The following is a 27,633-nucleotide window of genomic DNA, read 5'->3' on the forward strand; positions in this document are numbered from 1 at the left end:
GAAACGAGTTTCCAAATCCATTGTGTTAATGGCCTCAGTAGGAGAGAAAGAAGGAAACAGGAAACAAGGCAGGAAATGAGTTTCCAAATACATTGTGTTAATGGCCTCAATATATGCTATAGGGAGGCCACAGATGTAGCTTTAGATTTTCTAGCAGTCAACAGTCAGAGGTAAATGTTAGCAGTTGGTGTACTAACATCCTTAGGGGCAATTTTCCTCAGGACGAGCATAGGTGTGCCTGGTACTCAGATCAGACTTGGAGTAGTCAACATGGTTCCTTGTGGAAAAGTCTGTTGGTACGTCTTGAACCACATGCATCGCATTTCTTACATAACAATCATAATATAAACAAGCAAACGGCATCATGGCGAAGTAGTATTTAGGAAAAGCGATTATTTTAAGATACAAAAACAGTAAGGTCTAGGTGCCCCATTTCCTGCTGTAGATCTGGCTAAGTCCTTGATTCTAGATTATTTGGAAAAGTATATCCAATGACTGCCATGTAAGCAACTTTCCTTGAGTGTTGGGTCTTTTGGGTTAGTTTTGAATAAATATTCATTAAGCTTTTGATTAATTATTAAATAAATCTTCACTTACTCTATGCCAAGACCTATTCTAAGTATTTTACACTTATCGTCTCATTTAGTATTCACAGTAGTCTTATATTGAGTTGCTCTTCTATATCCTATTTCAGGGATAAGGAAGCTGAGAAAGATTAAGACCACTAGTAGTTTGTGAAGCCAGAGTTTGAACTTCACACATTCAACCCAACCACCTTTTTAAAATCACTATGGAATTCCTTTAGCGGTCAAGTTAGGTGAACATCCTTCTGTGAAAGTTTGGGATTGAAGACAAAAGGGCAATGATGAGGTCAATTGATTTCTGCTGAGAAGCCAAAGCAATGGGAATGGACATAAGCTTGGAAAAGAGTATGGAGACTGGGGCAAAAAAGACAGGGGGGGAAAGGAAGGCAAACAGTTCAGTGTATCCTTTAGAAAATCACTTCTCTGTTCTTTTTTCAGCTTCTTTAAATTGCAAACTGCTGTGGTTTAAAATATGTCCATAAATTCTTTGACACTCTTTAAGATGGAGCCAACTCCCTTCCCTTTGAGAGTGAGCTGGATCTAGTATCACATATCAAATGAATAAAGTGGGAGTGACAGGTACAGCTTTGGGGATTTGGTCCTACAAGGCACTGTGACTTCCTCACTGTTCTCTCTTTTGGACTGCTTGCTCTGGGGGAAGCCAACTGCCATCACAGAGATGAACAGCCTAAGACAAGGGCCATGTGGCTAGGCACTGTGGCCTTCTGACAATAGCCAGTGAGGAACTGAGGGCTTTTTTGCCAACAGTCTTGTGAATGAGCCACGTTGGAAGTGGATCTTCCAGCCCCAGTTAAGCCTTCAGATAACTGCAACCCAGCTGTAAACTCAGAAGGAACCCTGAGCCAGAACTACCCAGTGAAGCCACTCATGGGTGATTCCTGACCCTCAGAAACTCTGTGAGATGATACATTTCTATTATGTTAAATTGTTAGAATTTGGAATTGCTATGTGGTCATAGATAGCTAATACACAAACCAACAAACACACTTCCAAAACCAACAAAACAAAACAAATGCAAATACAGTACATTACCAAGAATTTCCCGAGGAGAAAGAAACCTTGAGAATACAGCTATCCTCCTTTAAGCAAAGTATGCCTGCAAACTCTTTTAATCTGAAGATATTACAGCATTTTAATTCACTTCTAAAATAATTTGCCATGATTTGGAGCTTAAGTATGTAGGTTATTTACTTACAACTTACTTGTATAAAAAAGGGAAGATAAACATATTCAACATTTCACATTACATAAACTCCTCAACATTCTTAAAGTAATGTCAACAACCAAATGCAAAAGATGGCCCAGCGAAATTCTCTACCTCCTATGGAAAGTTAAAATCTCAAAACCCAGCTCGAGAGGATGGAAGCACAGTGGGCAATAGCAGGCAGAAGCACGCAATTTAGCCAGTCATTAAGAACAATTCGTTAAAAGCTCATTTTAAAAGATAATATCTGCCAGCATTCTGATCCCAGAGGTTGGCAACCTGCTGAGGCCACACACGATCAGTGCAGGTTATTCAACACATGATGATGACTACGGCTGGAGAATGTGCCCTGATTTCCATCATCTCCAGGGAGAGTAAACATCACCTGAGTTTTCATTCTAATGCAATCACGATTATGAATCCAGAGGTATCACTTAGGCACCAAGGTATCTCATTATTTTTCAACTTCCACTTTCTCTACTCCATTGCTCAGCCCAGGGTTTTGTGAGCCCCACTGCATGGCATAAAGGAAGCTTTACTAAGGAAAACAAATGCTAATTTATTTCTAGATGACTTACAGTGCTCAGCCCCAAATCAGGCCTGGCTAGTACACCTCTGCTATCTGTGCTCCTTCTTGCACAAAACTCCTCATGAAGTTGCAGTTTTAAAAATTTTTATTATTTATTATTTTTTTTTGAGATGGAGTCTTGCTCTGTTGCCAGGCTGGCATGCAGTGGTGCAATCTCGGCTCACTGCAACCGCTGCCTCCTGGGTTCAAGTGATTCTTCCACCTCAGCCTCCCAAGTAGCTGGGACCACAGGTGCATGCCACCACGCCTGGCTAATTTTTGTATTTTTAGTAGAGATGGGGTTTCACCATGTGGCCAGGATGGTCTCGATCTCTTGACCTCCTGATCCACCCACCTTGGCCTCCCAAAGTGCTGGGATTACAGGTGTTAGCCACTGTGCCCAGCAAAGTTGCAATTTTAAAAGAAATGTTTCCCATCAAAATTCAATAGACTTCTATAAGCACATACACTTTCTTACTTTTCCAGGCTGCATGAAATTTAGTATCAGGATTATTATTCATTTGTCACATTCACCTATTATTTAGTAAGCTTTTTTGTGTTTGAGTTATGCTTCTTTCCCCTCTGAGCCATCAGCTTGCAGCCATAGATTCATTTGAAAAGCCGTCCAGGTCACATGGTTTCACCTCTTAGAACAAACATTTTCCACGTTTCTTATTCTGCTTCCATAAGAGACACCATTAGTTTTGTTCATCTCTATTTAAAATGATTTTTATGACACAATAACATTTCAAGTTTTCCACATTAACCTTCATTTTATTTCTTGAAATACTTAGGCAAATAATGCCACTAAGATATCACTGATGGAGAATTCTTTCTCCTTCACTCCTGTCTACTTAAAGGCAACTCTGAAGAAAGAATACACTTCTGCTCTGAATCAGCTGAGTGCTGGGAGAAAAGTTTAAAAGTCTGACCTAGTGACTCACAGCATCTTAAAGTCAATACTTTCATAAGCAACCAAAGCAGAAAATCTTAATATAACTTTTTTCCCCAAAATAAATAGATACATTTTCAAATCCGGTGTCCTATAAAGGAATTTAAAATCTATTTTCTTACACATAAGTTCAAAGATGTCTGTTTCCAAAGGGAAAATGAAAATAAAATAAAAATAGAATCCCAGCCCATTTGCAAAAGCAAACAAGGACAGGAACACACACCCCAGCGGGGCGGACAGTACTCACCCCACAGCCCAGGCCATTGCCCCCTTCGCAGGTGACTTTCCTCTGGTCAGGCTCAGGCAGCAGCCCCGCTCCACAGCCAGGGCGGGGGCATAACACACCCCCCATCTGCAGGACACACTCCTCCGCAGCATAATGCTGGTACCGGTTGTACTGTGAACACAAAAGCAGAGGGAGCTTTCAAATCGACTGTATATTCCAGCCAAAGGGTTAGGAGCTGACAGTTTATATTTCTTGTTTAACCAGTGTCAGTAAAATAATGCGTGTGTGTGTGTGTGTGTGTGTGTGTGTGTAAGGGGAGGGAGAGGGTCAGGGGGTTGATAGGGGAGGACAAGGTAGGGTTTAATGTAGAAAAAGTCTACCAAATTCAACTGGCAAGACATACGAGTTTACTCTTTGCTTTTTTTGTCTTGAGAAAACAGATTTTCCAAAGTTTTATATTTTATGAGATTATTTCAACCAACTGTATTTCAACAATCTCATTTCATATATATTTTAAGAAACATATTTATGTGTTAAACAAATGCTTATCATACATCATCAATCCTATAAAGCAATATATTTTCATGCCTCCACCATTTCAGATTCAACAAGGTTTTGCAATTATTTTGAAAATCGGCCCAGTGTTCTGCCTCATAACTGTTGGCAGCCCACACGGTACCAGTGAGCTAGAAGAAGACTAATGTTAAAGCATGGCATTTTTCCTTTATCATTATTCTTAAAGCACGATTTCCTGTGTCCCTGACTTCATTTCTTTCTGCTACTGCTTTGCTCAATTTCCTTTAATGGTTTCCCCAGCCTACAAATAAATTCCAAACTCCACCAGATCATTTTCAAGGGCTTCTTGTATTATTTGGAATATAAACTCAGATCAAGTCAAATAGATTTGCTCAATTATTAATTAAATAATGCAACATCTATTGAGAGCCTACTACATTCTAGGCACTGTTGAGGGGCTGGCGTTACAGCCGTGAATGAGCAAAGTTCTCCGCCTTCATCCACAGCACTGTAACAGTACCAAGAGGTTAGGATGGCTAGTATGTCCAATGGTGCTATGTGTGGAAGAGAATAATCCACAGGGAAGAGAGAGATTCCAAAAAAGGTGGAGATTTCAATTTTAAAGAGGTGATTAGAGAATGCGTTACTAAGCAGGTGTGTTGAAGTGTCTGAAGTGTTTAAGTCCAGGGTGCTGATGTGGTTGGTTGTTCAGGGTACAGTAAGAGGGGCACTGGGGCAAGGCAGAGTGAACAAGAGGGAAAAAACAGAAAGGTGAAGTTGGAGAGTTCGTGAGGATCTAGAACATATAGTTCCCCGACAGCTGCTTTCAGAGCCCTGGCTGTTATTCTGGAACATACCAGAACCAGTGCAGAACTCTGAGCTGAGGTGTGATATAATTTGACTAATATTTTAAAGACAACCACCTGGCTGCTATGTTCGGAATACCCTCTGGAGGGCCAGGGTGGAGCAGGAAGCAGAGAAGCATGTAGGAGCTTATTTAACATCTATGCAAGAGATGGCAGTGGCTTGAACTGGGAAGGTATGCTGGAGGTGGGATCGGTGGTTGAATTCTGGGTATAATTTCAAGGGAGAAATTGCAGAATTTTCAGTCAGGTTGGATGCATGGTGTGAGACAAAAAGAGGAGTCAAGTGTGAACGTATAATGTATTTCCCTGTTTCCTGAGAAGGCAGGGGATGGGGGCGGAGGTGTGGGGTGTGGGGACAACTGTGGAAGAAGAAAGGTGTGTGTGTGTGTGTGTGTGTGTCTGTGTGTGTGTGTCTGTGTGTGTCTGTGTGTCTGTATAGGGAGTTGAGGCATGAAATCATTTTATCTATTGTGCTTATGTTCAGTTTGATATGCTATTACACAGTGATGTCAACATGTCCAGTAGCTAATTGAATAAATAAGTTTGTAGTTTAGGGAAAAGGCATGGGTCCGGATACACCTTTTGAAGTCATTAGCATGAGCCTCTAATCCATTTTCTCATTTTTTCTGGCCCCAGGAGAGAAAGAAAAAGCTGATCTGGTCTCCTTGTAAACATGTGAATGGCACACATATGCAGCAGTGTTTACTAGAAAGGTGGTCTAAGAGTGTCGATGACAGATGAGCTAGAATCTGTGAACTTATGGGGTAAGGTCTCTGGACAGTGTCATAAGCTGTGCAATTATCAGAGGATACAATGAAGACAGTTCTGACGTAATGAATGATGAGACAGTTTATGTAACTGAGAGACTGCGTGTTAGCGGTTATTGCATGGGTTTCTTAGAGGCTTCGTACATAAACCTTGCCTACAGCACTTCCCCAAACACCAAGGAAGGCCCTGAGGAGGCGCACTGGTGACCTGAATGTCTCTAGGTCCTGCTTGTATCTCAGGATTACCTGCATCCTTGAAATTATCAGTAAAGTCTGACACTAGGTTGGATCTATGACAACCTGACTGTGTTATGAGGCTAGATTTGATTATCTAACCTCAGTAGGGAAGGTGAGAAAACAGCAAAGGAGACTGAGGAACAGCAGCCTATGAGGCAGGTGAAAACTGAGGAGGACCCAGGTGTCCCGAGAGCCAAGGGAACACATCTGAGGGAGGCTGCCATGAAGAGCTGTGGTTGGAGCTGGGTGTGTGGCTGCCACTGGGGTCTTGACAAGAGTTATTTCAGCGGAGTCATGGAGCCAAAAGCCTTTGGCGTGGAGTCCAGAAAAACTTGGAGGAGAGGAATCCAAAGAAGAAAGAATGGATACTTTTTAAAAGGAGTTTGCCTGAAAAGGGGAGCAGAGATGGGGGTGGCCATTGGAGGGGACTCTGTGGACTCTGGGGTTGTAAAGGACTTCTGAAAATGGAGAAACGGTATGATACTATGCTGAAGGCAGGACTAAGATGAGAAGCACAAATGTACAGCTTAGGCCAGAGAAAGAGCTCTGTCCTTGAGCAGGTTGGAGGGGGATCTAAAGGATGTGTGGAGGGGCTGGCCCTCAGAGGGAAGGCAACCATTCTTAGGAAAAGGAGGCTTGGCAGACTGCTTTGGCCCAGGTGCAGACAGGCAGAGGGGGATTGAGATTTGAGGAAGAGAAAAGGTGTGAGTGATGAAGGAAGGAGGACAGAGAGAGTCGGCATCATTGCTAGGCGGCACCCAGGCCCTCCTGAGGTCAGAGATGATGAATTTAAAGGTAAACTCGTGAGCAGAGTCTTCTGATTCTCTGTACTAACACTGAGCTGCAAATCAAAGTAGAAAGGATGCTGGATTTGAGCTTGGTCGGAGTTTTGCTGGACTCATAAAACGAAGCAGGACGTCTCTCAATCACCTCCTGCATATGACTGAACGATCTCACAGTGATCCGCCAAGCCCCTCCGCCTCAGCTCTGTTCACCTCCTGCATATGACTGTGAACGATCTCACAGTGATCCGCCAAGCCCCTCCGCCTCAGCTCTGTTCACCTCCTGCATGTGACTGAATGATCTCACGGTGATCCGCCAAGCCCCTCCGCCTCAGCTCTGTTCACCTTCTGCATGTGACTGAATGATCTCACGGTGATCCGCCAAGCCCCTCCGCCTCAGCTCTGTTCACCTCCTGCATATGACTGAATGATCTCATGGTGATCCGCCAAGCCCCTCCGCCTCAGCTCTGTTCACCTCCTGCATATGACTGTGAATGATCTCACAGTGATCCGCCAAGCCCCTCTACCTCAGCTCTGTACCACTGTACTGCTCAACCTACCTTTTTGTCTTGACCTGTCCAAATCTTTCCACATTAAAACAAAAAACAAAAAATCCTTTTTAGTGTAAATATCCCATAGCATTAGAAAGGCTCACAAATGTAGAGCTTAAGACATTATAAAGTGACCAACTTTTTAAACAGTACCCAGGCCAAGACACAGAACTTTACCAGGGTCCCCTGAAGCCGTCTATGTATCTATTCTCATCAAAACACCTTCAACCCCTTCCTAAAAGACACCTTTCTTTTTTTTTTTTTTTGAGAGAGTGCGTCTTGCTCTGTCAACAGGCTGGAGTGCAATGGCATGATCTTGGCTCACTGCAACCTCCACCTCCTGGGTTCAAGTTATTCTTCTGCCTCAGTCTCCCAAGTAGCTGGGACTATAGGCACATGCTACCCTACCCTGCTAATTTATGTACTTTTAGTAGAGACGGGGTTTCACCATGTTGTCCAGGATGGTCTCGATCTCCTGACCTCGTGAACCACCCGCCTCAGCCTTCCAGGTTGTAATCACTTTCTTGTTTTTTCTTATCACTCAGGGTTCATTTCTAAACACTATAGTTCATTTTGTCTGTTTTAAAGGCGTATTGTTCAGTCCATCAGCCTCCACTGTCTTTTTTTCCTTGCAATTTATTTGTAGAAGAAAGCAGGACATGTGACCTATAAAGTTTCCCAGTCTTCATCTTGCTGATTATATCCAGTGTTGCCGTTCATAATGCACCTCGATACTTTATTTCCTATAAATGGATAATGGTCTATAGGCTTCATCCAGTTCAGCTTCTTTCCTTCCTTCTTTCTTCGATCCCTACCCCTTTCTCTCTTTTCATTTTTTTCTTCCTCCTTCCCTCTTTCCTTCTTCCTTTTTTCTCCCTCCGTCTATCGCTCTGTCCTCTTCTTTCTCCTCCTCCTCCTTTTTCTTCTTCCCGTCTCTCTCTGTGATACTACTTCATAGATGGTGCTTTGTACTTCCATCAGGAAGATCATATATCTGTCTCTCTTTCTGAAATGCTTAGCAGTCCTTGATATTCAGTAACTAGATTTATTAAGATTGAAAAATGACATTTTAATTCAAACATTCCTTAATTTATTAGCTAGAATACTTATATTTTTTGGTTACCCAGTGGTATTGTTTGACTAGAAAAGGCAGGATCAAATATTTTTCTTTTACAATGAATATTTATAAACTCATAAACTTACACATATAATGTGTGAAGTGTGTTTTAATCCAATGCAGTGATTTCCTTCTTGAAGCACAACTGTCTCAACTCTGGCCAATGGGAATCCTTACAAGCTGACGTTCCATAAGATGAACCTGACAGCACTCAATAGCTTCCTCGCTATCTGCTGTGGAAAATTACTCAAGTTCATCTTATACATTTCCTGCCTCACACCTGGAATTGCCTACTTTTAAAAGTAGCAAAAGTTTCAAGACCCAGTTGTTATCCAATGTTCCAGTTTATAATGCACCTTGATACTTTATTTCCTATAAATTGATAATTGGTCTATAGGCTTCATCCAATTCAGCTTCTTTCCTTCCTTCTTCTCTCTCTCCCTACCCCTTTTCCTCTTCTCCTCCTTTTTCCTTCTCCTTCCTCCTTTCTTTCTCCCTCCCTCCTCCTCCTTCCATCTCTCTCTCTGTAATACTACTTGATAGTGTTTTGGGTTCCAGGCATGTTCAGTGGTTCTCACTTAGTCCCTGATTCCAAGTCGTCTCAGTCCTTACTTTGAAGGATAGGTATCTCAGAACTCCAAGGATTTTACTTAACATTTTGTATTTTATGTCTGTTTCTCCTTTCTTCCACACTGCTTCTCAAGAACACAGAAGATGACAGAATTACAATATTCCATAACTGCTCATTTGCTTTTTCTCACATTACACAGTTTCAGAATAACAATACCATTGCCATGCCTATGATTTCTAAAAACTTCAAATATGTTTTCATATGGTCTTATTCTCCCGCAAAATCTGTAAAATAATTATACTGTATCTACACTGTTAACACATGTGACCATTTCAAACTATGCTCTCTTTCTCTTAACCTTCATGTTATCTTACTTCTACACACATGCACACACACGCAAACACACACGCACACACACATATCGGTCCTTATGTTGATGGTTGATGTATCCCTAGTAATTCTGATTGCTTGAATCTTGTTCTCTAGTAAATGCCTCAGGAAGAGTTCCTGGGAAAAATATTTACTATGTTCTTCCAACTTAACAGTTTATTTAGGGTTTTTATTCCTGATAATAATTTTGGCTGAATAAAAAAATCTTTATATTATACATAGAAGGAATATATGGAATTATAGCTCCTTATACATATAAGGAAAATATAATCCTAATATATTATTTACAAAGGGATTGTGTGTATGTGTATGTATATATATGTTTATTTATAAATATATTTATATATTATAAATAGAATATAATAATGTAAATATAAAATAATATATAAAAATATATAATCCTGATATACATACAGGGATTGCATGTGTGTTGTGTGCATGTGTATTATATATATGTGTATATATAAATACTTATACATATTTCCCCCTTGAGTATCTTAATCTCTTACTTCATGTTCTTCTGGTATGAAGTATTATGAATGAGCCTAAAAATAATGTTTTTTTCTTTGCAAATTAATTGCCCTCTTTTGCCTAGATGCCCCAAAGTTTTTTTTTTTTTTTTTTTCATTTCTTTAGAATCCAGGAATTTTATTAGGATAATATCTTGGTGCTGGTCATTTTTGGATCAATTTTCACCAGCATACTGTGTCAGCAAAGTTGTACTGGATTTAGTTTTTAGGATTCACTTGTTCTCTTGCTTTGATTTTTTTTATAAAATGTCATTTCTAGTATACATATATTGGATCTTCTTTACCTCACTTCTAATTCCACAGCTTATCTCAAATCCCTTTTTAATTTTTCTTTGCGCTTTTTAGAATTTTCTTCATTTTTCACTTTCTATTTCTTTTAAGACAATATCTATTGTATGCATTTGTGTAATTTCTTAATACTTTGGTTCATCTTGAAAAGGTTATTTTGTTTTCCTCTGATTTGGGGTATTCTCCCATTGTCCATAATGATGCTATTCTGTTCTTCGTTCACTTTATCATTTTAATAACTTTGTATGGGACTTAACTTTGCTTCTTTTCTGCTAGAGTTTTACCTTGTTCCTTTGCTGTTGCTCAGTTTCACAGGAAATTAGTTCTCCTGTAACGTCACAAAGAGGTAGGATTCAGAAAAGCCGTAGACTTTTGTCTTCTGGTGTTTTGGGCAGTGTTAAAAAATATGAGAGCTTCCTTTCTGCAACCTCACAACTCTGTCACCCCATTTTTAACTGGACTTTTTCTTTCCTTTCTTTCTTTTCTATTCTGAGCGAGTTTCTCCTCAGTGTGGGGCTTTGTCCTGAGAGGAGCCTTCGGCTGGAAAATCTGGTGGGTCAGGAGACCTAACGTGCTCCGAGCGCTCTAGACCGTATTGTAACTTTGTCACTCATTCTTCTGTCCTTTTGTGCAGCCACATACCCTGAGTTTGCCATATCTTGTCAATAGTTTGAAGCCACTAATAATTATAGAAAAAAAGTAATGAGCTCTAACTCCATTAAGTGACAATGAACTAAAGAATTCTAAGAAGATAATCAATAGCAATGGAAAATAATAATAGCCATGGAAAATGGCAGTGATTCAAAATTGTTTTACCTACATAATTATTTTAAATACGTTGCTCTTAAGTAATTTTCTATTTTTTCATTTGACAACAGATCAGGTCTATTTAATTTTGTTAGGTAATTTTATTACTATGAGAATAGCTTTTATCTAGGAAGAAGTTAATCTATGGACAGTGTCCAATGACAATTTAGAAATTCTGCTGACTGCATTCATAGTGGTCTCAAATATTGATGGAATATTCAAAATTGTGTCCCTCTACCTATTCATTAGCTAGGGAATTTATTAAGAATTATATTATTGTATTTATTCTGTTTATGATAAACTCAAGAGCATTTGAGCATGTAATTCCTTTTTTAAAGGAAGACAAATTTTTTAACATATGTGCCTGGGAATGTCTGATGACTAAAAAGTACACACAATACCTGAAATATGCCTACTGAAAGTATCACTTTTCAAAATTAAAATCTGACATTTATTAAAAAACCACTGACCTAGCACAAAGAATATGCTAGTATTTGTAGCAAGCTTAATATACTAAGGAAATAACTTAGCCATGTAATTACATATCATTAGCAAAGATCCCTACTTAGTTACCTTCAGGATATGAGCCATAGTTTCCATAGATCCTTTAAACTACTTACTGGCACAAAGTTGAAAGTGCATTGATGGAGAGTTGTGACAAGCTGGCACTAAGTAATACAGAATACTTATTTATCTCGGTATAAAATCTCTCTGATAATGGTAAAGTAACTAACTAATAAATCCATCCCAATTGGTGGAAGGGAACAAGCATGGTTCCCTTGATATTCTTACATTAGTTTCAAGGGCTTTTTTACTTATCAATATTGAATAGCATTTTATAAACAGAACCAACTTGGAGGAATGTGATTAATTTATAATGTGAACTGGGTTTATATAGAGTCCACCCTCAACTGAGCTCAAAAGTAGAAGTTATCTAAAAATCACTCATGCACGTTTTGTCTATGGAATGCACAGTGAGTATCTGTGTGTGTGGATAGGCTAATATTTACATGTCAAAATATACTGATGGTTTTAAGCTATTATTAAAAATAGTTTGCAAATTTCTAGATATGCTTTCACAAAGGGGATAATGTAGAGACAGATAACTAAAAGAATATTGAATTGATGGTACAATATTTGCATAAATATTTAAAAATAAATGTTAACATTCACAAAGAATACTACCTGCACCTAAGGAAAACAGTGTTTTTCTCCTGTATTTCATCAGATTATAGCAAAAAATACATTTCATTAGTATGTGTTACATAGGTAGAATCTTGAGTCACTGCTATACTTTCTATTTTATTTCTTTGGGGAGGACATTATGCAGTCTTTATGTGTATGCTCATGGATTCTCTTAAGAACAAAATGTATTCATTTTAAAGCATAACATAGAAGTTTCAATAAACTGTCATTTTAAGAATCTCAATAATGGGCCATGGGAGAGTATAATGAAACAGATTATGTATTTTGTTGTCTGTAGGCAGTTAGGAGACCTGGATTTGGGTAGAATAGTATTCTATAACGAAGGAACGGTTGCAAGTTCAAGCCCCAGAAGGGCCGGTGAACTTCCCCTTTCTTGCTGGCTGTTGACTGCATGTTAAGTACATTAAAGGAACAGGGGTGGTCACCTGAGAAGTGTGGCTAGGGAGGAATCAAGCCTGAACATCCCCTACCACTGAAAGACCATCCAAAAGGCCTCTCCCCTGTAGGAGAGGACAGGCTGCTTCACTCTGATGCTTAATTTTCAGGCTTTCAAAGAAAAAGAAAAAATATAATTTTAAAAACTGCAAGAAATGTGAAGTACAGGAATCCTAGATAAAACTCAAGGATGAAAAAAGTGGCAAATGTTCTGTCAGAATGAGTCAATGCTTGCTAGCCATCCAGGAACTATGTGGTCCCCTTTCAGGTCCTCCCAGCTAAGGAGGTTGATTTTGTACTGTTATGGTGTTTCCCAGAGTATCCTTTTGGGGGCACTCAGGTACAGCTCTTGGGCCTCCTTTGCTTCCCCACACCACTCCATAAATTCTAGCTTTTGTTACATCTCAGCCAAAATCACCTGGGGGACTCCCTCCATGGGCTTTTCCCTCAATCCCTCCTAGAGCAGAGGGATCCCGATGAGGCTTCTATTCACTGAGCTACTGCTGTGTACCAAACCACAGCACCGACGCTTTGCTGCTCAGTTGATTCTCTGTTCACTCTCTGAAGTGATGGATGAGGCCTCAGAGCCACAAAGAAGTGCAATCCTTTGCTGACATCCACGCAGGCAGAAAACGCACAGTGCAGCATTAAAACTCAGGCTGAGACTCTCAAGACCACACTTTCCACAGTGCCCAGCTACCTCTTTCTCTTATTCCCTTTTATTAAAAAAATTCAGTTTGGCGCAGTGGCTCACGCCTGTAATCCCAGCACTTTGGGAGGCTGAGGTGGGAGAATCATTTGAGACCAGGAGTTTGAGGCCAGCCTAGGCAACATAGCAAGACCTTATTTCTACAAAAAAATTAAAAAAAAAAAAGACCTGGACACGATGGCATGAACCTGTAGTCCCAGCTACTCAGGGGTCTGAGGTAAGAGGATCATCTGAGCCTAGAAGTTCAAGGCTTCAGTGAACTTCAGCTGCACTCACACCACTGTACTCTAGCCTGGGCAACAGAGTGAGACTCTGTCTCAAAAAAAACCCCCCAAAATCAGCTCACTATTCCTCTGTCATCTTTTAGAAACTAATGAAAAATAGTTTATTATAGAACTTCCTCTTTGGATTAAAAAACCTAAAATAACTATATAGAGGAACATCAGCTTATGATTTAGCCATTTCTCCTTGCTATGTGGAAAATGTCCTATTTTCTAAATGCATTAGAGTTTTTTTTTTTTTTTCCAAAAAAGGAGCACTCCTCAGATTGTCAGTAATCTTCATCTTCTTTTTCGTTTTTCATTTGTAGGTGGTTAGCCTGAGAGCGTCTGTCACAGTCTACGTGGTGGCCCCATGACACTGCTGTTTTTATTCTCTATTCTGTTGCTAATAATGTATTCTTCATCCCTGGACAGCTGTCAGCTACTGATGAAGCGAATTGGCTCAAGAAAGGGCTGGATTTTGTTAATTGCATAGAAAAAACTGTAAGTGGCTGAAATCAAATGCAAAAAAGGTAACATCAAATGACACCTAAAAAAAAATCCAATAAACAAAACAACAAAACAAGCAACAGACTATATACAGGAGTACAATTTATGAAGTTTTTTTTTCCCCAGGTATTTCAGGTGACCCAATGCCAAAAAGCATCTCAATTCCTACTGGTTGTGGAATCTTCTGGAAAAGAGATCAAAACCAATTGGCTTCCTTGTTTCCTCTCCATGTGTGACACAGAGCCGCACCCACTGGAAGGGGAGGATTACAAAGGCTGTTTTCCTCACCAGGGTTCCTGCAGCTGATGTGACTTCAGAGAGTCCTGCAGACTGTGGGAACAGGACCCCCTCCTGATGGAGTGCACTGCAGACAGCAGGGCTGTCTGTGGCTGTAAATTATTTCACTCTTTGCTCTCGTCCCAGAGAAAAAGCTTTAGATAGCACTGTTAGTCCAAAAATACAAGAGCCTTGTCCTTCAGATAAATGAGCTTTGCCTTGACTTCCTGGAAAAGTGCTGTGGCACAGGTCACTGCCACCATCCTCCTTCCTGGCCTTTTTCTTTTCTCAAATTCAGTATTTTCACCTCTCTTCCTTCTGCTCATTCTCTAGAAGCTCTTCATCCAGTCCCTAAGTGACTGTGATAGTTTCTAGGTGATTCTGAGGGAAGGGTGACATGTCATTTGTCTGGAAGTTTTGTGTAAGGCTATGGGGGTAGGAGCAGTTAAATGGGTTAGCTCCACTGAGCATTTGATGACCTAATTAGAACTTGGATGATCAAAAATATTTTCAAAAATCATCTTCTGGACTGTATTAGATGGTTTTATATTTATAAATATCTGAAATGGACAAGCCTCTAACACTGAGGAGGCCTTTTGGGGTGAAGGCCAAGAAGCTGCCTCAATGCCAAGGCACACCTGAGCACAGGTATGAACAGCCAGGTGCTCTGGATGTCCACCTACATCCCTCTGAAGATCATCGCAATGCACCCCTCAGGCCCTGCATCATCGCATCAGAGGCTCAAGCTGCCCGTCATTCTGATCATCCGAACTCCCAGTCCCAAATGGGTCCATACGTTTCCTAATATCAGCCAATTTCCAGGTATCCCTTCTCTCCTAAGCCCTTTTCCTGAGTCCCCTGGAATTCCTGTTCCATGATAAACTAACTCCCCTGTATAATCAGGCTTTTGAAAGGCTTCCCTGTCCACACTGACTTAACCGAAACAGATTCATCTGCCTGCAGCCTTTTTAAGTGAAGGCTGCTTTTCATTTCATGTTCACATCCTTCAAGGCCAGAGGTGAAGCTGGTTGTCTCTTGGCTCCTTAATGATGCCCCTAAATGCTTGGTCTTCCTCTCCCTTGAAAACCCCACCACTCCTCTGAGACCCATGCTTCACCCTCACCTCCTCACCACTGTCCTCTGACCTTCTGAATGCAGGCCCTCATTCTTGGGAGACTGTAGCTTCAGGCTGTTCTCACTTCTGCTCCAATTCTTGTCATCTCTCTGGGGACTTGCACTCCTGTGTGAATAAGCCCCCGTCAACCTGTTCTTTGTGTTATCTTCTCATCCCGCTGACCTTTTTCACATCCTGCTCTTCTCATGGTCCATCCCCAGGCCCTGCCATCCTGAGAAACTGTACCACCTGTGAAATCCCAATTCCAGTGATCATCTCTTTTCTTTCCATATCTCTTGCTAAAGTGTGAGCATTGCTTAAATTCTTAAACTTCATTAAGACTTCTAATTAATTGGCCCCACATTTCCTCTCCAGCCATGGGCCTCTCCAAGCCCACCCTCCTTCCTGGTCTGACAGCTTCCATCATCCACCACCAGACGCAATGCCCGGAAAACACAAATCTCCGTGGTCCTCTTTATCTGATGGCAAAATCCCAGGCCTGGAAAATGTCACCTCCAACTTCCCCAGGTGTGCACCCTGCAGCTGAACACAATGGCATGACAGCTTGCTCTTAACCGACCACAAAATCAAATGCGCATTTACACCTTCTTCAAGATTGTATAATGTTTCTCTAGTGACATGTTTTCTCGTCTCTCTTCCCCGCAACCCACCAGAAAAGAGGTTGAAATAAGGATGAAATGAGATAGTTACAAAAGCATAGGAGATGGAAGCTTTTATATAGTGTGGGTAAGAAATATCTTTATAAGTGTTAGTAATAGTTACAATAATTAGTGGAATTAAGATAATAAGTGAAGTGGTTATAGAAGAGAATGAATTTATTACTTTTATTTGGAGTTGCACCGATTTTTTGGTTCCTAAGACCAATGTAGGTAGGACCCTCCTCTCTCCAGCCATTCACTGGACAACATACTATATATTTCACTGAGAAGAGAGGAACCATGGCTGATGTCCTGATGTGCTGAACAGATCAGGAAGACACAGCAGTGGAAAATGGCATCTGCCTTCCTGGAGCCATCATACTCCAGCTCTCCTCTTCACATCCCTGCAAATGCAAACACTCCCGCACCTGCGCCCACCTGCTCCAGCCCCTCTCACAACACAAAAAGTGCCCTTCCTCCTGTCAGGGGCCGATTTCTCCATCTATGCTGGACCTCGGCCCTTCTTGCCTTCCAAAGTACTTCCCTTCCTCAGTTCTCTGATTTCCCTCTCAAATCACCAAGAAATTCATCTCTGTGGAATCCTACCTCTGAGCGTTATACAAATTCTGGCCCCTCAATCCTTAAAGAACTGTTTTGTGGTTGCCACATTTCTCTTTCCTTTGATAGAAAATCCACTAGAAGGAATTATCCTTCCCTTCTGTTCATTCTTCATCCCATAAAACTCTGGCTCCTGTCTTTAAGTATCCCCCAACACTGCTCATTATGGTCATTCTTGATCTTTGCCGTGGCGCCACAGGTGAAGGATGCTCCCTGGCCTCATCCTCTGCAACTGCTCAGTAGCATTGAACACAAACCACCATTCTTCCTCTGGAAGGTCCGCCTTCTTGGCTTCCTCAACACTACACAGCTCTGAATTTTCTTCTGCTTTCCTTAAGTTTCCTTCTTGGTCTCCTTTGCAGGTTGCTGCTCTTTTACCTGATTTCCGAGCGTTGGTGCTCCTTAAGGCTCATCAGTCATGGTCTCTCCTTTCTTGACCTCTGAGAATCTTTATGGATTTAAAATATCCTCTACCTGCCAGTAATTCCAAAGTCATCTCTCTATCTTGGACCTTGGGTCTTACTGTCTTCCAAGCTCCCACTCACACATCCGAGTCCTGACTTATCTCCTTCTCCATGCTTCTGGCATAGCAAGCATGTTCAGAACTGAAGCTCACATCCCATGCCTCTGGTCTCACCTTCCCCATTTTACTCATCTCAGTCAGACAGAACTTTAAAACTCCTTCCTCTCCCTGACCCACAGCCAGCCAGTCACCAAGTCCTTGAATTCTACCTCTCAATATTCACTGCCTTCTGTCTCCTCCACCAACTGTCTTCATCCACAGCCTCTCCATATGGCAACAAGATGGACATACTCAAAATGTAACTGGGATAATGATGGCCACTGGCTTAAATCTTCCAGGCTTTCCCACTGAACTCAGAACAAAACCCATACGCTTGACCCTGGCGTCCATGGTCCAGATGGCCTTCATCTTTTGGCACTGGCCCTCCTGTTCAGTATTTTCCAGCCACCTTGGTTTAATTTAGTGTCTTGAATAAAGCAACTCTTCACCTCCTTGGGGGGCACTGGACATGTGCTCTCCTCTGCTTGGGATGCTCTTCTGCCAACTCCCGTAATGCTAGGTCCTTCAATAGCTGGTGTCCCCTCAATATTTGGTCTCAGGACTCCTCCACCACCCCTCATCTCAAGTAGGTGAACATCCCTATTTGTTTCCATCCTAGCATCTATTTATGATCAGTAACTGTGACTTCCTCGTTTACTATTTTATCCAAACACTAGCACAATAATAGTACAAGAAGATATTCAATACCGTTTTGTTGAATGAATGAAGGATATTTCCATAAAATTTTGGTGACTAAACCTAAGGTGGAGGAAGCTGGTATAAATGAAGGTACTTCTGAAATGCAATTGGTTCAAAAGCCCTGGAGACCTTATGGACTCCCCACACCACCCCTCATTTCTGTAGGGCTCATTTAGAACCTCAGAGTGACTTTACTTTCCTACAATGCAATAATGTCTTTGCCAAAGAATTTGGACTGGGGGAAAAAGAATTGAAAGGTACTTTATGAATATGAATTGCAAACACAAATCAGAGAAGGGGCCAAAAAGCTAATATAAATGTATTATTTTAAGGAGTTTATTTTTATTTTGGGAAGGCAATAGTTTGTAGTGTCTATTTTTTAATCCAAATCTAAAAAATCAAGGCACCTACTAAAGACAAATGAAAACAGAAAGGAATCACATATCAATAAATTACAGGGAAGGTGTGGGTCTCTGCCATCTTGTAATGAGTTCAGTAATTAACCAGAATCTTTGTGGGTTTTATCAATTCACTTTCTAAGTGGGTATTACACTTACTGTACTATTTTGTTGCCAGCATGTATAGCTGGAATGTAAACAGTATTTAAAATCAGAGAAATTTTAGCACAGCACTTAATATTTGTAACTTTTAACTTCCTATTTGTTTAAAAATATTCTAAGAGATGGCTGGACTTTGTAGTTTATCTACAAAAAACTCAGACCAAAATGATTTGTCCAAGGATGCTTGTAATATACGTTAATATAAACATTTTATTTCCAAGTGATATCAGTTGCCTCAAGCAACCAGTGAGCTCCTGAGAGTTTCAGCAGCTCCTGGAGCAGCTGTCCCCACCGCTGGCAGGAGTGCTGGTGATGGGAGCTCTCTGCTTCCTCTCAGGAGCCTCATGTCACCATCTGCCTAGAGGCCAGTAGGTCTTGTCATGAATCAACAGGATATAAATGTCCCTGACAGTTATGCCCTGTTCATATTAGTCACCAAAGAATGCCTGGCTCCTGTGCCTCTCCAGGAGATTCCTGTCTCTCCGGGCTGAGCCTCGAGCTCCACATCCTCCACATCTGGCTCCGGGCATCCTTTTTCCTACCATATATTCCAGCTGCCTCAAGCCCGAGACACCCTCCCCATGCCTGGGGAACTCATGGGCAGTCAGCAGTCACCGCCATGTCATCGCATTCTGCTGCCTCAATGTTTTCCTTACATTCTTCCCTAACCGAAGCAGGCTTTTCCCAAAGACACTGCTTCACCCACAGCACCCTCAAATGCTTTTGTGACTGCACCCCTAGTACCACTAAGCATTGCTCTACAGTGATCTAAGTAAATGTTTTCCCTTTCTCCCAAAGCCCTCCAACTTTCCATTTTAACCCATCAGGCTACACCATACACTATTTCTCCTGTAGTCAGCTACTGACATCCACCTCTCCCTCTCGCTCTCGCTCTCCCCCTCCCTGCTCCTCCTCTCCTCCCCCTCCCCACTCCTCCTCTCCCCCCACCCCCCCGCTCCCTCCTCTCCCTCTCCCTCTCCCATTCCTCAAATCTTCAGTTTGCAATTCTGGAGGGTCTCAGCGTGCACATGGGTGGTACTCTCAACTCCCAGATTTCCCAAATCCATAACCTCAGCTTCTCTGGTCACCTGTCCTCCATCTGAAATCAGACACTCAGTCTCCCTGGGACTCCTACCATCTCCTTGATGCTAACCATGCAGCTCCTCCACAAGCTCAAAGCAAAGTCTTTCATTCTTCGGCCAAAGCCTGTTTGTCCAGTTCAATCCTTCTAGTACCCAAATCCTAAAAATTCTTTGAGCTGCTGGCGTCTGTAACCAACTTTCCCTGTCCTCTCTCATCTGACGTCTCTGCTTGCCCAGCTGAAATTTCATGGTCAGTCATAACCACTCCCTTAGATTCACCCTCAGCTTATACTGTTATTGTAACAGTGTAGGATTAGATTCACCCTCAGCTTATACTGCTATTGTAACAGTGTAGGATTAGAGTCACCCTCAGCTTATAATGCTATTGTAACAGTGTAGGATTAGATTCACCCTCAGCTTATACTGCTATTGTAACAGTGTAGGATTAGAGTCACCCTCAGCTTATAATGCTATTGTAACAGTGTAGGATTAGATTCACCCTCAGCTTATACTGCTATTGTAACAGTGTAGGATTAGATTCACCCTCAGCTTACACTGTTATTGTAACAGTGTAGGATTAGATTCACCCTCAGCTTACACTGCTATTGTAACAGTGTAGGATTAGATTCACCCTCAGCTTACACTGCTATTGTAACAGTGTAGAATTAGATTCACCCTCAGCTTACACTGCTATTGTAACAGTGTAGGATTAGATTCACCCTCAGCTTACACTGCTATTGTAACAGTGTAGGATTAGATTCACCCTCAGCTTACACTGCTATTGTAACAGTGTAGGATTAGATTCACCCTCAGCTTACACTGCTATTGTATCAGTGTAGGATTAGATTCACCCTCAGCTTACACTGCTATTGTAACAGTGTAGGATTAGAGTCACCCTCAGCTTATACTGCTATTGTAACAGTGTAGGATTAGATTCACCCTCAGCTTCTTAGCCTTCCTCTTGTTTTTGTTCCATTTCAACAGCAAAACATCAATGCCAGACCTTTTCTGTGTCTGTGCCTACAGAGATGAGTGTGCCAGAAAAACACCCACAGAGTGACCTCACTCCAAATTCATCCATATTCCAAGTTTATTCCCTCCGCACCCTCCTAAATGAGTTTCATTATCCTCTCCTGATAATTTTGGGTTTGGCTGTGTCCCCACCCAAAATCTCATTTTGAATTAGAATCCCCATGTGTCAAGGGCAGGACCAAGAGTGGTGATTGGATCATGGCGGTGGTTCCCCCATGCTGTTCTCATGATAGTGAGTGAGTTCTCACGCGATCTGATGGTTTTATAAGTGGCTGGCATTTCCCCTACTTGCACTTCTCCCTCCTGCTGCCTTGTGAAGTAGGTGCCTTGCTTCCCTTCACCTTCCGCCGTGATTGTAAGTTTCCTGAGGCCTTCCCAGTCATGCGGAACTGTGAGTCAATTAAACTCTTTCCTCTGTAACCCAGTCTCAGGTATTTCCTTATAGCAATTTGAGACCAGACTAATACATCTCTTTTCCCTGTAAAACTCTTCCCCCATCTTTATTCTCAGCTAATGACCTAACTCTGTTTCACCAAGAAAAGAGAAACAACCAGCAGAGACAGTCAGGAAGGTTTACCATCAAAACGCTGCCCGCACTGCTACCAGGTGGAACCGGCCTCTCTCTTGTCTAAGGCCACGCCTACATCCAAGGACCAGGGCTGGGATTGCAGGTGTGAGCCACCACGCCTGGCTTGCTCCCACTTTACTGCAGCCCTATCTTATGCAGCCTGGCTCCTCTTTGTTTTGCCCAGTCCTCCTTCCCTCCCACGGTCACACTGGCTTCTGGAGTGTGGTGAATGGTAAAGCCAGGCACGCCGTCACATCAGAGCCTCTGTCCTTTCTTCCTGCACTCTCTGGAAATCTCCTTTCCCAGATGTCACCATGAGGCTTTCCTGGATAACTTTCAGTCTTTATTCACCTGTCACCTGCTCAGTGAGACTCTCCCTGACCATCTTATATAAAATTTCACCGCTTCCTCCAGCATTCGTTGTCCTTCTTTTGTGTGTATCTGTGACAGAGTCTTGCTCTGTAACCCAGACTGGAGTGCAATGGCGCGATCTTGGCTCACTGCAACCTCCACCTCTTGGGTTCTGGATTCTCCTGCGTCAGCCTCCAGAGTAGCTGGGATTACAGGCATTCACCACCATGCCCGGTTAATATTTTGTATTTTTAGTAGAGATGGGGTTTCTCCATGTTGGCCAGGCTGGTCTTGAACTTCCAGCCTCAAGTGATCTTCCCACCTTGGCCTCCCAAAGTGCTAGGATTACAGGCATGAACCACCACACCTGGCCACTGTCCTTTCATGTCCTTTTCTCCATAGCAATGATAACCATCTAACATAAAATACACTAAATATGTTCAGTGTATAATATGGTTTTCTCTAAGTAGAATATGGAGACTTCTTTTTCACTCCTCTATCCCTATAACCTAGGATGGTACAAAGCACATAGTAGGTGCTCAGTAAGTATCAGCTGAGGGAAAGAAGTGTGTGTGTGTGTGTGTGTGTGTGTGTGTATCAGTGTTTTAGGAAACAGAGATCAATATTGCCGTGATACATTATATTACCATAACCAATCCTAGTAATACTAATTTTGATTATGACTCACTTAAATTTCTAGGAGAAGGCAAAGTGATCTAACTTTTATAAAACATGTCTGAGGAGATGATTACTATTGGCTTTTTTCCATACGAATTACCCACTGACTCTAAAACAAATGTGGAAACAATCTGCCAATATTCGTACAAGTTAGAAGAGAAGGCTCCATTATCTGAACAGAAATGTCAGGGTAGCAACCAGTGACTGTTGCTTTACAAAGTCTTTAGGCTTTCACTGGAAAATGGCTGTGAGGTCCAGGTGTCTTCATAAGTAGCTGTGCTTCAGAGAGTCAGTTATCAATTTTTACCCGCAGTGCGGGATAACTGATTTTGCTTATATTTGAATACACATGTATACCTGCTATTCTGGAAACTTGCAATATGAAAAAATGAAAGAGGTGTACTGTAATTTGCTAACTCAAAGATGTGGAAGTGATTCCAGTTTCTTCTCCTCTCTTAACGAATCCTTTTGCCTTTATTCTCATATTGGTAATGGGCAGTTGCATTTTGCCACATGCAGACACCAAACAAAACACACAAACCAAAAACTCATTGACGGCAGTGAGCTGCCGCATGTCCATTTGCAGGTTTCCTGGTCAAAGCTGGCAGAGACGATCTTTAGGAGTAAAAATAAGTAACGCTGGAAGTTGGGTCAACCAACCTTTTGCTAACTCTTTAAGGATAACTTGACACCTGGATTTAACATAGTAATACAGAGTTTGTAGTTCCACACAGGGATCAAGAAATGTATTTTTAAGCAGTCAAGACTATATATATGTGGACATATATATAATACTTAGCACCCTGAATTATTTACTTAGCACATCTATTTAAATTACGACATGCCTCACTGAGCACAACACAGCACTTGAATAATCCACTTTAAAGGGCCACCCTTAGTATAGATGTCACACACTCACATCTGTGTACAAAGAGGCTGCCGTGAAATACAGATAACATACCCACAGAACAACCTGGTGAAAAGAGCTCACACATCCCCCCACAGACAGCGACTCAGGAATGTCTGTGACCATTGATCCCTCAGGCAAAATTCAGCTCTGCATTTACATGTTTGCTCATCTGCCATGATACAGTGCCTGCTTCCTGCCTGAGTGTTGAGATGAAATGCACTGGCAGATAGCAGATGTGGTAATTAATAACCTGCTAGTTCTGATGGATAGAAGAGAAAAGTGTCCTCGCACGTACCTCCAGCATGGTTTTCTTCCCCATTTCAGGGCGCCCAGGGTCAGGAGACATCCCTGGCCTCCCTGGGGACCTCAAACTGTCTCATTAGCGTCTATCTTTCATGACAGTCTGACGCAGCCTTTGAGATGCTAACTCACCTGCTCTTCTCCCAGAATCCGGAAGTGATGGAGCTCTTTAATCAAGGAGTTGGGACAGCCAGCTGTTGGAAAAAAGAATGAATCACAAAAACGTCATTTTCACTCTGTGTGGTTATACATTCTTACATACAGTTTTGACTGTCCATGGCCAATGCTGCCTTTTGGGAGGACGAAGATGTGTACCTGAAAAACACACATCTAACCAACTACTAAAAAGGCCAAACCCTCAAAAGAGCTATGGCCGCTGCCTGGCCTCCAACCACACCTCTTTAGAAAACAGTTGCACGTGACTCTGGCCGGGCCTTTTCTCCCTTCTGATTATGATCTGGCCTTAGGATATCACGCCACTCTGGTTCTTAGAAACATGTCCAGAATGTCACTGGTTCCTCATATAAAGCCAGGATTCCATGGGGCCAGAGTGGGGGAGTTGGTGACCGCAGGCTCTGACTTATTCATTATGTCCTGCTTGCTCACCCTCAAGGCCAGGGGCCTGCTCATCGAGAGGTAGGAACAAAGGCAGGGCAGCTGGACATTCGCTCTTCCAAGGGCTCAGCTGGGGGTTAGTACCTTGCCTGGTTTTGCCAAGAGCCTTTGTGAAGACCTGTAAGATCCTGCGTTTGAGTGTGGAAAGGGCATCTGACAGAAGGACCAAGAGAGAAGGCCCCAGCAGTCCTGCTGCCCAGCACTTTCTTGTGCCACCAATCAATCCAAGCCTCTTTAGGCTTCACATTTTCCTTCTTCAGTTGTAAAATAAAGTAAGTAAACAGGTAAATTATATGTGTGTGTGTGTGTGTGTGTGTATGTGTGTGTGTATATATGGGAACATATAATTAAAATATATAATATGTATAAAATATAATTATATTTAATGTATAGATATGTAAAATTTATGCCAACATATAGATATATAAAATTTTGGCCAGTACATGCTTAATATCATTTAATTAGATAATGATAATTCATATCTATACATTAAATATTATATATTTTATACATATATACCTCATAAAAATTATATAATTTTATATAAATATAAAATTAATATAAATATTGGCCTTATATATATAAATTATATATAAATATACAATTTTATATAATTATATAATTAAGTATTGGCCTAAATATATATATTTATAATAAAATAACATATATAATATATATTCCACATCAAATAAAATACAGTTGACCCTTGAACAACATGGTTGTGAACTTTTGTGGGCCCACATATACACAGATTTTTCTTCTGCCTCTGCTACCCCTGAGACAGCAGGTCTCCTCCTCCCTCCTCCTCCTCCTCAGCCACTCGCTGTTAAGATAATGAAGGTGAAAACCTTTATGATGATCCACTTTCACTCAATGGATAGTTAATACATTTTCTCTTCCTTATGATTTTCTTAATAACATTTTCTTTTCTCTATTCACTTTAAGAAATATAGTGTTTTATATAATCTATAAAACATGTTCACAGACTATTTATGCTATAGGTAGGGCCTCTGGTCGACAGTGGGCTATTAGGCGTTAACTTCTGGGGAAGTCAAAGTTCCACATAGTTTTTTTGACTTCAGGGTTGTCGGTGTTCCTAAGCTTCACATTGTGTGAGGGCCGAATGTATAGATACATAAAATTCAGACCAGTAAATGCTTAATATTAGGTAAAATGTGTTGCATCCCTGTCTTTTCAATAGAACTATTCCACGATATTAGGTTGTAGTCCTTTATGCTATTATTGTTTTGAGTCAGGGTCTTACTCCAGGCTGGGGTGCAGTGTGTAACCATGGCTCATTGCAGCCTTGACCTCCTGGCTGGAGGTACCCTCCTGCTCCAGCTTCCTGAGTAGCTGGGACTACAGGTGTGTGCACCACCATGCCTGGCTAAGTTGTTTTTTCCCCTAATATTTTGTAGAGATGGTTCTCACTATGCTGTCCAGGCTTGTCTCAAACTCCTGGGCTCAAGTGACCCTCCCATTTCAGCCTCCCAAAGTGCTGGGATTACAGGAGTGAGCCACTCTGACAGGTTCAGTTATATTATTCTCTCTGGAAACAAAATTGATATAAAAACCTGTTTCGTTGAGATAAGACCTATGGATTACATTATCTGTTGAACTTCCTATTAAAGAAACTGGATTGCATGCAGAACATATGAACTAAATGATGGAGCCATTTCTCATATTCCTCAGCATTGTGATGTGAGAGTGGTCAGAAGCCCCGAGAGTGTTTATCTGGGGGAGGGCGGGCTGAAGAATGAGAAAACCTGTATTCACACAGATGAACGTGCTCATTGCAATAAAGATTGATTTGTGCATTGTTTTACAGAGTAGGACTTAAACCAACAAAAAAATGGAGCAAATTGCCTTATAAGCCAATAACTGGAGGTTCTTCAACACAGGCTAAATGAATACTTGCGCACAATACTTTAGAGAGGAATTTTACTGGGTATGATGATGAATTTGTGTGTCTACTTGATTGGGCTAAGGGGTGCCCAGATGGCTGATAACATGTTATTACTGGGTATTTGTGCGTGAGTGTTTCTGGGAGAGACTGAAACACTAAATCAATGGACCAATCCTTTTAACTCAATGGAACAAGAAGATCCACTCTCAGCAATGTTGGCAGGCACCATCCCATCCACTGAGGGCACTGTGAGCCTGACAACCTGCACAGAACAAGGGGGCAGAGAGCAGCAAATCATCTTTCTCTTATGGAGTCTCAGGCAGCAGATTTCCTGTTCTCAGGTCTTTTGATTCAAAGACTTACAAGACCCCCAAAACCGCCGCCCCTAGTTCTCAGGCCTTCATACTCCGACTGAATTAGACGAAAGGCTTTCTGGTTCTCCAGCTTGCAGAGACTGCGGGACTGCTTGGCCTCTATAATTGTGTGAGCCGTTCCCCTAGTAAATGTCCTCCTGTCTCTTTCTCTATTGATCCTGTAGAAATCCTGTATTTCACACTTTGAGAAAGTGCTTCATAAATGTTTACTGAGTAGCACAAAAGATTATAAAAATGTGAACAAAATTTAAATACAAGTGTAAACAGATGATATCACCAAGAAAATAAATAGAAATTTCGAGGTGAATATTTTAGTAGAAAACATAATACATTAGTCACCACAGGCTCGTCTGGTACTGTAGAGAAGGAAAGCTAGATCCTTCAAGTGAGACACAGATGCTTGAGCTGAGTGCTTCTCCAACTAGAGGCCCCTGAGGCTTGCAGGCTGAAGATTCTTTCTGAGAAGCTGTTCATTTTGGGGCTGCTACTCTGATGATTATCTAAACAATAGTAAAAGTATATTCTGGGTCATTTGATTGGCTTCAATTTAGCCAAAAACTGCTATGAAATTCAGCATCAGCCAGGCGTGTTGGCTCCCGCCTGTAATCCCAGCACTTTGGAAGTCCAAGGCCGGTGGATCACAAGGTCAGGAGTTTGAGACCAGTCTGGTCAACACAGTGAAACCCCGTCTCTACTAAAAATACAAAAAAATTAGCCAGCCGTGGTGGTGTGCACCTGTAATCCCAGTTATTTGGGAGGCTGAGGCAGGAGAATTGTGTGAACTCAGGAGGCGGAGTTGCAGTGAGCTGAGGTTGCAGCATTGCACTCCAGTCTGGGTGACAGTGCAATACTCAGTCTCAAAAAAAAAAAGAAAGAAAAGAAATTCAGCCTCGTGTCAGCTCCTGTGCTTTTGATTTCTTTGGGAGCAAGTCCTAATAGTTTAGTTTGCTGAAATGTATGAGAAAAGAGTGGACCGAATGCAACGCAGGTTTCCCCCGCCAGTGACGTCCCCGTCCCATGGTCTCTATGGTCTGGGGCCAAGTGTCCCAGGGGTTGACTTGTGGGAGAAATGGTGGGGGAAGGGAAGCAGCCTGCAGCTCAAGGTCCTAGCCACACTGAGATGGAACGTATCTGGACCAGCCTATCAGGGGCCTGTTCAGATCTCAAGCCTGGCTTTAGTGTCAGTAAAGTGATAGCTGCTGCCATTGCTGCCATGATAAGGTGACAGAGCC

At 41.8% G+C, this 27,633-nt stretch overlaps 1 protein-coding gene across 7 annotated transcripts in view; it reads right to left on the reverse strand.

Annotated features, from left to right (window-relative positions):
- PRKN (parkin RBR E3 ubiquitin protein ligase) overlaps positions 1 to 27,633 on the reverse strand; it is a 1,467,397-nt gene that overhangs the window by 221,618 nt on the left and 1,218,146 nt on the right. For all 7 annotated transcript variants that reach the window (XM_008995347.6, XM_035297759.3, XM_078370429.1 and 4 more), the window contains 2 exons: positions 23,639 to 23,700; positions 3,577 to 3,726 (listed from right to left, as the gene is read on the reverse strand). In XM_008995347.6, the coding sequence (XP_008993595.3) occupies positions 3,577 to 3,726; positions 23,639 to 23,700 (212 nt within the window). The remainder of the gene's footprint in view (positions 1 to 3,576; positions 3,727 to 23,638; positions 23,701 to 27,633) is intronic.

The sequence above is a fragment of the Callithrix jacchus genome, chromosome 4, assembly GCF_049354715.1.
Source record: "Callithrix jacchus isolate 240 chromosome 4, calJac240_pri, whole genome shotgun sequence".
Classification (NCBI taxonomy): domain Eukaryota; kingdom Metazoa; phylum Chordata; class Mammalia; order Primates; family Cebidae; genus Callithrix; species Callithrix jacchus.